Source organism: Jatropha curcas, chromosome 6 (genome assembly GCF_041381405.1).
Source record: "Jatropha curcas cultivar XTBG-Jc1 chromosome 6, XTBG_Jcur_1.0, whole genome shotgun sequence".
NCBI lineage: Eukaryota > Viridiplantae > Streptophyta > Magnoliopsida > Malpighiales > Euphorbiaceae > Jatropha > Jatropha curcas.
In genome coordinates, this window is record NC_143156.1 from 19,703,221 (window position 1) to 19,716,123 (window position 12,903).

General features: G+C 33.1%; 1 protein-coding gene across 1 annotated transcript; it reads left to right on the forward strand.

The window, feature by feature from the left end:
- Nucleotides 1-6,881: 6,881 nt before the first annotated feature.
- LOC105628875 (hemerythrin HHE cation-binding domain protein) lies at nt 6,882-12,184 on the forward strand. Its single transcript, XM_012210355.4, has 3 exons — nt 6,882-7,888; nt 11,268-11,422; nt 11,560-12,184. The coding sequence occupies exons 1-3, from the start codon at nt 7,327-7,329 to the stop codon at nt 11,812-11,814; spliced, it is 972 nt and encodes a 323-aa protein (XP_012065745.1). The 5' UTR covers nt 6,882-7,326; the 3' UTR covers nt 11,815-12,184.
- Nucleotides 12,185-12,903: the final 719 nt, after the last annotated feature.

Here is a 12,903-nt window from a genome sequence, read left to right on the forward strand (position 1 = left end):
GAAGAAAGCTTGTTGCATTCACAGTCTCAAAAGGTGGGGTCGTGCTAGAAATCACGCTCATTGGAAAAAAAAGATTTGGTTGAAGAATTTGCTGGAAAGTGGGAAGAATAGTATTGGGTTTTCTAATGAATCGGATATTAAGGTTGAATGGTCGAATCTGCTACTTCAGGAGGACTTGCGTAGGAAACAATGTGCAAAACAATTTTGGTACACACAAGGAGACAGAAACAGTAAGTTTTTCCATTCAAAAATAAAAAATAGAAGGCGGAGTAATAGAATAGAGAAGCTACAATGTGAAGATGGATCGTTTGCTACAGACATTGATGGGATCCGAACTTTAGTTTTGGACTATTTTGGCAAATTGTTTCAAAAAGATGTGTCTAGCAGAGAGGGGCTTCTTAATCTGGTTCAGCCGAGGGTAACCCGTAGCGACAATTTCTTTTTAACAGCCAGTCTTACAGATGAAGAAGTTAAAGAAGCGGCCTTTCAAATGCATCCTGATAAGGCTCCCGGCCCGGACGGTCTTAATTCAGCTTTCTTTCAGAGATTTTGGCATGTGATTGGTCAAGATGTGTGCAATGGGTGTAGATTATGGCTTCAACAAGGTACCCTTCCTGATTCTTTGTGTGATACTCTGGTTGTATTAATTCCCAAAACTGTTGCACCAGTTCAGTTATCACAGTTTAGACCCATTTCTTTATGTAATGTGTTATATAAAATTCTCTCTAAAGCTTTAGCCAATAGATTAAAGACTGTTTTGCCTAAGATTATTTCAGAGAGTCAGTCTGCTTTTGTACCGGGCCGTCTAATCACTGATAATATCTGTGTAGCTTTTGAAATGTTGCATAATATGGGTCGGGTTAAACATGGTAAGGGTTTATGTGCATTGAAGGTTGATATGCTAGAGTTAATTGGGATTTTTTAATTGATATGCTCCGAAGTCTCGGCTTTTGTGATGTGTGGGTGCGGTGGATGGAGATGTGTGTGACTAAGGTTAGCTACTCTTTCCTATTGAATGATAATGTTATTGGCCCTCTTCGGCCCGAGAGGGGTCTTCGCCAAGGAGATCCTATTTCACCATACCTCTTTTTTATCTGTGCGGAGGGCCTATCACTATTATTTTCTGATGCAGAAAGAAGAGGGCTATTGAATGGCGGTAGTGCGGGGAGAGGTTGTCCTAGAATTTCTCATCTGTTATTTGCTGACGATTCTCTTTTTTTCCTTGAGGCTAGCAGGGAGGAAGCAAATTGTGTTAAAGAATTACTTACTGTTTATGGAAAAGCATCAGGTCAAGAGGTGAATTTCAATAAATCCGGCATTATGTTTAGTGCAAATGTATCTCCGTTCCAGAGGCAGGTTTTATCGGATATCCTTAATGTTTCTACGTGCCTGGAAAGGGGTTTCTATTTGGGTTTGCCGTGTATGGTGGGAAAGAATCGGAGAAATGTGTTTAATTTTATCAAGGATAGACTTTGGAACAAACTTAATAATTGGTCTCATCGCTTCTTGTCTAGAGCAGGTAGGGAGGTACTTATAAAGTCTGTAGCTCAAGCTATTCCTTCTTATTGCATGAGTGTATTTCTGTTACCAATGGGTATTTGTGATGACCTTCAAAAAATTATGAATAGATTTTGGTGGGGTTTGAAGGAGGGCGGTAGTAGAAGTCTCCATTGGTTGTCTTGGGATAGGATGTGTGGGAAAAAGATGGCAGGGGGGATGGGTTTTAAAGATCTCCATAGTTTTAATTTGGCTATGCTTGGGAAACAAGGTTGGAGGTTGCTTACCCAAAACACTACTCTTTTCTATAAGATTTTCAAAGCTAAATATTTTCCTTATGGGAATTTTCTAGAGGCTCAACTAGGAAGAAGTCCTAGTTTTATTTGGAAGAGTATTGTGTCTACTCAAGGTCTATTAAAAGGTGGATTTAGATGGAGAGTAGGTAATGGGGAGGACATCCGGATAGCGAAAGACCCTTGGTTGCCGAGAGATGCGAATTTTTTTGTGAATAATGAATTTGGGCTTATCGATGAAAATTTGAGAGTTTGTGAGCTTATTAAAAACGAACAAAGAGTGTGGGACATTGAAAAGCTTCTTTTACTTTTCCATCCGAGGGATGTTGATTCGATTCTCAAAATCCCACTAAGCTTGTTTAATAGGCAGGATCATATTACTTGGCATTTTGATAAAAAAGGGTATTATTCAGTCAAGAGTGGCTATGATGTGGCTTTGAGGGTAGTGGGTAGGGGAGTTGATCCTGTGGGAGGAGAGTGGTGGAAATCCTTATGGAACTTAAATGTCCCCCCAAAAGTTAAAGACTTTATGTGGAGATCTTTGAGGGGTATTCTTCCTACTAAAGAAAGGCTGAGTAGGAGGGGAGTTAATATTGATATGAGATGCTCTTTTTGTGGAGATGAAGAAGATATTGACCATGCCCTTGTGACGTGTAAGAGAGCCAAAGGAGTCTGGAGGGTGGCGGGCTTCCAAGAGTTCTTAACTAATCATAAATTTGTTGATACTTTTATGCAGGTATTGGAAAGAACAAACAAAGAAAAATGGGGTGTTTTCTCTATTCTAGCTTGGTCTATTTGGTCAGCAAGAAATCAAGGCATATGGAAACAAAATTTTATTCCTCCTAACGTGACTCACTCCAAGGCATGCAAGTTTTATGATGATTGGTTAATAGCAAAATCACAAGTGGACCAACTGAATGGCCCTTGGTCACCTCCTAGTGTTCAAAACATCACTGCAGGTATTAACTCTTCATGGCATGTGCATGTGGATGGGGCCATTTTCCAAGATGTGGGACTTGCTGGTTATGGATTTGTTTTTGAAGATGATGATGGTCATTTCCTTCAAGCAGTTTCAGGATACTATAACGGCGGTGGTGATCCTTCTCTTATTGAAGCTGTTGCTCTTCGTGCTTGTCTAGTCCACATCCGTGACTTTTGGGATGGTTATGGATTTATTTACCTGGATTCTCTTTTAGTTTTTCATGCTTTAAAGTCTAAAGTATTAGACCTATCTTATTTCGGTATTGTTATTTTCGATTGTAAGTTCATTCTAGATACTAGACCTGATATAAAGATCATTTGGTTACGTAGGTAAGCGAATAATATCGCTCATACTCTTGCTAGAGCGTCTTATCGTTTTGCTCGTACTCAGATTTGGGACCGGGTCCCTGATTGTCTTAGGAATTTTTTCCTTGAGTGAATGAATATTTTTACTCTTTCAAAAAAAAAAAAAAGGTGAATATTTCAGAATAAGCTAAGTATTACAGGTTTATTATTATCATTAATCAACAAAATGATTGAATATTAAATTACTCAAAATATTCAAATATGAATAAATATTTAATGAAATAAAATATTTCACAAAAAAAATTTTTATTAATTGGAGGCCTAATGAACCGAAATAACACGAACTATAAAATAAGGATAGCGCTCCCATTGACTCATTAAATTAATGAATACTATTATAATCGAGGGGCTCAAACTTAGAAACTTTCACTCTTCACATAAGTGAAAAGACCAACTGTATCACATTTGATCAGCAAACAATTCACAAAAATTATACTTATATAATATAGTTGAAATAACCGATAACTGATTAACAGTGTCAACTAACTTTGTCAATTCATTAATTGATGGTGGAAAAAGCAATTTAAACGTGTATATATGTTCCCTCCTTCGCTTTTTGGATCATTTTTTTATTTATCATTTGACACTACGTGGAGTAGAATTAAGTTTCTAAAGATTAATGAGTATACTTATTTATCATCGTCTTCGTATTTTCTCCTTTTCCTCGCCTTTTCCAATTTAAATTGAACAATAAAAAGAGTGCTTCAAATTCTTAGCGTATTCTTCTTGTTATCCAAGCAAAACCACGTGTAAACAAAACCTAGCGCACAATACAGAAAATTACACCAAAGCTATTCCTCCTTAGCTGTAGGTTTATTCCTTATTAGCCGTAGGTTTGCTATAACCGTCTTTTGCTTAGCTGTCAATTTGTTAGGCTTGTTTTATTTATTTTTTATAGCTAGCTAGATATATAATCTGTATTGTACTTTCCTTTCGATCAATGAAGCATTTTTGAATTTTCCTAACAATTTAATATGTTATCAGAGCATTTTCAACTTCTCTCCTAAATGTTCTTCTTCTTCTTCTTTGTTTCAACTTTTCTTTGAAGCTTGGGTTACAACAATGGCGGATCAAACAACAAATCCTGCCAGTCCTTACTATTTGCATCCAAACGAGAATCCTGCTCTCGTTTTGGTCTCACCTTCTCTTAATGGATCTAACTACCAGTCTTGGTCAAGAGCTATGAAGACGGCGCTGTCTCTAAAAACAAGCTGAAGTTTATCGATGGATCTTTGAATACTCCATTGCCTACCGATCCTCTGTATCCTGCTTGGGAGAGGTGTAACACCATGGTCCTCTCATGGATCATACATTCATTGTCTCCTTCTATTACACAGAGCATCCTGTGGATAGACAGCCATAGATGTTTGGGAAGACCTAAGAGAACGCTTTTCACAAGGAGACGCTCTTCCCATCTCAGATTATAAGAAGAGATTTATTCTCTGAGACAAAGTGCTAAGTCTATTATTGATTACTTCACAGAATTGAAAATTCTATGGGAAGAATTACTTAATTTTCATCCCATTCCTAGTTGCACTTCTGAGATTCCTTGTTCCTGTGAAGCTTTTACCAAAATAAGGAATATCAAAACCACGATTATGTGATTAGGTTCTTGAAAGGGCTCAATGACCAATATACAACTGTAAGGTCACAGAGTATGATTATGGATCCACTACCTTCTACCAACAAAGCTTTCTCGTTAGCTATCCAACAAGAAAGGCAATCTTTTCCTCATGAAGTTAATGCTGATCCTAAGGCCTTGGTTAATAGAGTAATCAGGCCTAATACCTATGTGTCAAGACAAAATCAGTTTGTTCCTAGATCAAAATCTTTTGTGGGTCAAGAAAATTTCAGAAGTGGAAGCAATTTCAGATCAGAAGACACTAGGTATTATACTTTTTATGGAAAGAGTAGACAGACCGTTGAAACATGCTATAAGAAGCATGGTTTTCCTCCCGGCTAAAGTAAACCTTGAAGTATTTCTTCAGTTAACATGGCTCAGGCTGGTTTATTGCCAATTCCGCAACACTCGGATTCATCTTTTGTGACAGAAACAAATGCAAGCAGTGTTTTTAATCTCTCCTTAACACAAGAGCAGTGTCAAAATCTGATTTCATTGCTGCAAGCAACTCAGTTGAATTCAAATCTCTTGACAACTCAATTGCCAAATGCTACTACTGCTGCAACTGCTGTGACAACACCTTCTGTTAATCTGGTATCCTCTCATGCACCACAATCAGGTATCAATTTGGCTCTTTCATGCTCTACTAAGGTAATTCAATGGGTCGTAGACACAGGTGCTACTGACCATATCACTAATTCTCTTTCTAATTATGATTCTTACCATCACATAGCCCCTTTACATGTCACCTTACCCGATGGTTCTATAGTAAGCACTAATATTGCAGGAACTGTCACAATTTTGCCTAATCTACCTTTAACAGATGTCCTGTATCTACCTTCATTCAAGTACAATTTATTACCTGTTAAAAAGTCTACGTCCACACTTCATGTTTGCTTTCATTTTCACCATACTCATTGTTACATACAAGACCTACAAACCTTGAAGATGATTGGTGTAGCTGAGATGTGTGAAGGACTTTATGCTTTTGAGTAAAGCCTGCAAAATGCTCTCCTTTAACCTCAAAAACTCTTACTGCCTCTATGACTTTTGATCTATGGCATTACAGGTTGGGACACTCCTCACATGTAAGAATGTCCTTATTGAATCCAGTAATACCTGATTTTTCTGTAAAGCAAATAAGCAATTGTGATATTTGTCACTTGGCCAAGCAGAAACACTTATCCTTTCCTGAGAGTACTTCACAAATTGCTAGACCTTTTGATTTGATACATGTTGACATTTGGGATCCCTTCTCAATCCCATCTATTCAAAATCACAGGTTTTTTCTTTCTATAGTTGATGATTTTACGAGGCACACGTGGATTTATCTCATGCATAGTAAATCTCAAACTATAACTTTAATTCAATCTTTCTTTACTCTCATTGAGACTCAGCTTTCTCTTAAGATAAAATACTTAGAATTCTAAAATTTATTTCAATTGTTAAATTTTAATTGAATAACCAATAATAAATAATTGAAATATAAATTTATACTACTATTGTATATTTTAAAATTTATGTGAATTTTAAGTATTCATAGAATTAAATCAAATTCAAAACTAAGAATTATTCTAAAAAAGAATATAAAATTAAATAACCTAAAATTAAAATTAATGATATAACTCATTCAATGACAATAAAAAATAATTTATAAAAATTGTGGAGTATTATATATATATATATATATATATATATATATATATATATATATATATATATATATATATATAATTTTACTAGCTATAAATTACGCAAAAAATTAAACTAGAAAAATTACAGCCATCAAGGATGAATCTCAAGATTGGTGATCTGAGTATCAAGAATCTTACCACTCTACTATCAAGTTCATCATTAAGAAAATACACATCTAAAAACTTTTAGTTGGGGTGAGCTCCATCATTAATTATGATCTATCCAACTTATATTAGTTAACAAGTTTTTCAAAAAATATATATATAAGCATAAGAAGACTATTTTTTTTTTCCGTTACAAAGAAAAGAGCGTCATATTGCATAATATGATTTTAAAAAATTTTTCTTCCTAAAATATTCAATATGCTACCAAACAGAGAACTTACTTTCCAAAATAATAAAAATCATTAAAAAAAATCAGCCGAAACAGTAATACGATAGCAGCTTACAACGGCACAAAACAAATCTAAACAAACACGTCAAAAACGTCACCAAGGAGCGTACAAGAAAGCGGCGGATTATGATTCTAAAAACGGAGGGAAAAAGGCAAGCTTGCCTCTCTGATTTTGTCCCTTCTCCTTCCTTTCTCCTTTTGTTTCCTTCCTAATCTTTCCCTTCCTCTTCAAGCTTTCTCTATTTATTTCTCCATTACCTTATCTACCCACTTTCTATTCTGTGATTTACTACCAAAAGTCCAATTCACAGGCAGAACTTTTACACTTGAACTCTCTTTATCAAAATCTATTCTGTCTCTTTTGTGTTTGTTAAAATGCTCTATCCAAAACCTTTCTTGTAATTCACTCCTTGTTTGGTATCTCTAAATAATTTGTTTTGATTAAGGCCTTTGAATCTCGGTCTCTCTTTTTCTTTAACAATGGGGAACTGCCTTAAACAGTCCAAGAAATCTACGGCCGAGATAGCTCCTTATGATTTTATCAAATCCACCGCCGCCACCGCAGTTAAACTGTATGGCTCTCCCACTTCTGCCTTCACCTCCTACATCCGCTTTGCTCTTCTCTACAAGACCCTATCTCTTGATTTTATCCCCACCTCCGGCATGCCACTTATACTCCAAATCGGCGCCGATTACATTTCAGGAACGCGCGATACGGTTCTCCAGTTTATTGATGCGCAATTCCCGCAGCCGCCATTGTTAATGAAGGAATGCGACGGGTTTGGTAAAACAACGCTGTTGATACTGGCGGCGGTGGTGTTGCAGCACAGGAGTGTGATATGGCATCTAGAGAGGATGGTGAGGTGGGGAGAGGATCTGGCCGCACGCGGAGGGAGGAAGAATGTGGATCCGGCGATGGGAACACCAAGGATGGAGATCAGAAAATTTAGCAAAAGCTATTCACAGTTGCTGGAGTTCATGGTTGAGCACGCACAGATGGAGGAGCGTGTGGTTTTTCCTATCCTGGAAATGGCTGATCGAGGTAAATTTTTTGAACTGAAAAATGGAAAAGTTGACGAGTAATTATTGCTAATTTTCTTTTATTTTTTTTTCCCTTTTTATTGGATAATAACAGAATTCGAATTTTCCTCCAATACTCCCTTTACGATAAGATTTGCCATAATCTTATAATACCAAATCAGCTAAAAAAAAAGGTTCTTTTACTGTTTTATTTTTTTGAACTAAAACATTGTAGCTATACTCGGTAGGTAAGTCTTTCTCCTTCTGTTTAAAGAGTATGTCCATCTCTAAAAGGGTTTTATGTAGGGTGTCAAAATGGCTCTAACAAGGCAACGCGATACATAACACGAGAAATACAGGTTAAGGTAGAAGTTAAACGGGTCACTCATTTATATGACACGAGTTGGTGTTATAAATAAGTCAACCGTTTATGACATGAATATAAACGTGTCGTGCCAAGGGTTGACAGGCGAGTTAGGTAAGTGACCCATTTATTTAAGAATAAAGAGTTAATTTTAGTATTAAATATAAATGCTTCAACTAAAACCTATTTAAACTTAATTGTTATATTAATTTTTTTTTATTTTAATAATGAATCTTGAAAAATCTATGTATTTTATCTATGAAATATTATTTTTAAATATGATTTGAGTTAAATAGGTTAAAATTTAAAAATATTTTAAGCAAGTTAAGTGGGTCATATACATGTCAACAAAACTCACTTAACCTATTTATGATATTAGGCGGGTTTATACGGGTTAGATATACGTCAACATGAGTCAGTTAATCTGTTTATGATATTAGACAAGTTAAACATGTTGTTTTCGTGTCACCTGCTTAATTTTTGTGTCGAGTTCGTGTTGACAAATTTGACACGATTATTAAATGAGTTGTGTTTGTGTTGACTCTAATCATGTCGTTAGGCGAATCCGTATCGAACTCGACACGCTAATCCGTTTTGACGGTGCTAGTTTTATGTTTTTTATTTAAATTAAAAAAGTTACTCAAATATAAATCTTGAATTTTAAATTTGAATTTAACATATTATATGAAATTCATTTAATTTCACTAAAAGAATTCATTTTTTAAATTTTCATATTTGAATTAACTATGTAATTTATTGAAAATATTTTAATTTTACTAGCTTGTATTTTCAATTGATTAGTTCTTGTTATGTTTTGTGTTCACTTGCACATTCAGTCAATTTGGTAGGATTTAGTTTAAATATAATTTAATTCCATAAAATTAAAAATACAACAATAAATGAATTTTCATTTATAGCAAAGATGAAAATGTGAATTTTATAAAATTTGGTGGAATTCATTTTACCGAAGAAGCTCTAAAAAATCTAAAAAATTTTTAATATATGAGAAAACCTTTTTTTTTTTGTTTCTGACATTTTGCAACACAACAATGATAGAGTATGTGAATTTAAACTAGTTTGCTACTCAGGAAGTGTAGCTTTGAAGGGCCGTTAAGCATTGTGTATATGCTTTTTTTCAAAAAATAATTATTTAAACCATTTTTAGATGCTGTACAGTGTTTTATGGTCAAGACCCAAGACTCGTCAGTTACTTCAATCATTGCTTTTAAAGTACATATTCTAAAAATTGTGGAGTACACTATATCCATGGTATGCATGGTTTTAATATATAATTTTTTTATTAATTTTAAATTTTCTAAATTATAATATTATTAATGATTTCTTATTATTGTAATATATTGTGTAATTCTATCGAATTTATTGTTCTATTTCTCTAGAATATGTATTTTTCTTTTTCTTTTTCTTTCTCGTTAAAGTATATTTAAAACAAATATTAAATACATTTTTGGTATAAAACACTAATTGTGATATGTTTTTTCCAACTATATTTGTTTCAAAGCTATATTTGAAATTTTTTTTATATATTATTCAAATAACAATTAAATTCAACTAATTTTTTTTGAAAATACAAATAAATTCAACTAATCTAAACTATATCATAAATGTTTCAACTTTAAAACTATTTAGTGAATTGCAATTTAAAAATTTAAAATAAAATAAGATGTATTATAAAACTCTCATTGTGAAAAATATATTCTAGCTATAGTTATTTAAAAACTATATTTAAAATGTTGTTATATATATCATATCATTCATCACATTTACTAAGCGGTTTATTATGCAAAATATTTATTTAAATTAAAATGACTTGAATTGAATTCAAAATATTTAGTACTTTGTTAATCAAATCTTTATTATTAATAATTTCAAATGATGATAAATATATTGATAATAAAAAATCATTTATTATATACTGATTGTGATAATTATTTATGTAAATTAATTACAACTAATAGAAAATTAAAAGATGCAATTCTATTTGGTTCTATGGTTATATATTTGTGCTCCGCATAGATAATTTAATAAATATTGATTTTAATATTTAATTAGAATTTTTTATATCTCAATTTTTATTAAACCGATTTGTAGATAAGTAACTTTAGAATTTACAATCTTTAAATTTAATTTAATAAATATAGTTAAAAATTTTATGAATTGTAATTATGATAATAAACCATTTTTGAAAAATATATAATAATAATAATAATGTTAGAAAATAAAATATTCTATTTAATTTATTTATTTATATATTCAAATAAAAATTTATGATTTTGAAATGACTATTTTTTTTGCTAATTATTTATTTAATCTTTTATTATTTAAATGATTATTATTTCTTACTATATTATTGATTATTATGTCTTAGCATTTATATTTTCCATTTATTTACAAATTAAAGCATTTTGGAATCCTACTTGCATAACTTAACTTTTCTAATCCTACATGGCACTACATAGCAATTCTATTTGGCACTTTCTAGGAAAAAGATGGATGCTTTATATATTTATATTGATTTCTCAATTCAGCCTTGATGACAATGATTATTAGTTCCTTAATTATTAATTTCATCAAGCAAATTACATTCAACAATCAAAGAAAACAAAACAAAAGCTATATATATATATGTTTGTGTGAAAGTAAAAGAATTCATTTGAAGAAAGTTTTTCATTGAAACAAACAAATTATTTATTTATTTATTTGCATTTTTCAATCTTTAAAATTTGTTTTTGGATAGCATTCGAAGATGCTTAGTACTTTTAGAAGGGCAATTGCATTGCGACTGTATCCAGTGGCGGATCCACTGTATAAAAAGGGATGAATTGACCCCTCTTTTTATTTTTTGAAAATTTTCTAATATATATATATATATTTATTTATTTAGATTAATCTATAAAATTCAATTTATTTATGTTTTTGACCATTCTTTTTTCAAAAAATTACTTATTGACCCCGAAAAATATCTCTACATCCACCACTGACTACTGACTGCAACAGTAAATTGACTACAATGGTGTAGGGTTGTGTAAAGCTGCAAATGAGGAGCATGCAAGGGCCCTACCCATTATGAATGGAATCAAAGAAGATATCAAAACCATTGGAGTTCTAGACACTGGGAGCCCTGACTACCAAGATGCTCTATGTAACCTTTCGACTCGGCTCAAATCATTACTGGTATAAATCTCAACATATATATAGTGTAGTGCAAGTCAAGTTTCCTTGCCCTGATGTATGATCAATGTGGGGCTAAAATGGAATTCTGAGTGTTAATTTCTTCACATGACTCTGCGCCTTGCTGATTTTGCTAACAGGAACATTCTAAAAAGCACTTTGAGGAGGAGGAGAGAGTTATACTGCCATTGATGGAGGCTGTGGAGCTAAGCAAAGAGCAGCAAATGAGGACATTAGAGCAGTGTTTTGATTTGATGCAGGGAACTCACTCACATTTATTCAACTTTCTACTTGAAGGCCTCCTCCCTTGGGAAGCCATGCACTACTTGGACTTGATTATAAGTTGCAAAGATGAAGAAAGAGCAGCCTCCATGCTTCAAAGGATTATTGAATGATATGTAGAAGCTGGTTCTACACTCCATTTACAGGGTACATAATACTGGATTGTCATAGTACCAATAATGTTTTCTATGCTTTTAAAAGGGAAGCAAATCATAGTACTTTGTAATGCAGATAAGATTGTGTATAGGTTTGTCTGTCAAGTGTTGCCATTTCTTAAATAGTGTTTGTTATTTCATGAACTTGCCAAGGTAGAAAGTGAATCTTTTTTATCTGTACTCTTAATACGGAAGCAAATCATAGTACTTTGTAATGCAGGTAAGGTTTTGTATAGGTTTGTCTGTCAGGTGTTGCTATTTTTAAAATAATGTTTGTTATTGCCTGAACCTGCCAAGGTAGAAATTGAATTTTTTTCTGTAGTCTCAATAGGGAAGCAAATCATAGTACTTTTTAATGCAGCTAAGGTTTTGCATTGACTTGTCTGTGAGGTGTTGCCATTTTTGAGCTGCAGGGAGCAAACTCCACTGTATTATCATATTTCCCTCAGCCAAATACATAAATAAATCGCACCTTAAATTTTGATAAATTCATCCTACAAGGTCTCAAACTTTATAAGGAACCAATTATGCATCTCAAGTAAAACTTTTTGTATCAATTAAGCATGTTCTTGAGTTGCGAGTGTGGAGAGGTGCCTAAATGGTGCAAAAATTTTACTTGAAGTGCATAATTTTACTTAAGAGTGCCATAGGGTTAATTTTTCAAATTTCAGGGATCAATATATGTATTTGGCCTATTTCCCTCTCTAGGTAGATACTGCTTGACCTGTTTTATACATCTTGGATGGTTGTTCTGTTTAAATAGATTATTTGTTAAAAATATTTATAATAGATTATATTACTTTAAAATAAATATTTTAAAATGTTGAATAATTTCTACGTTAATGGCAAATTTTGGCCTAACTGATTAGACGTTTTGGCCAAAAACCTGAAATCCTGAAACGGACGGCTTCTCTTATAAAGCTGCTCTTTGCAGTTCGGCACCAACCACCTAGGAACCCTACCCATCTAATTCCCTTTTAAAAAAGAAAGAATACGTGGAAGGGTTGCAATTGGAGGTGCCACATTTCTAGATCACAGCCGAGTATC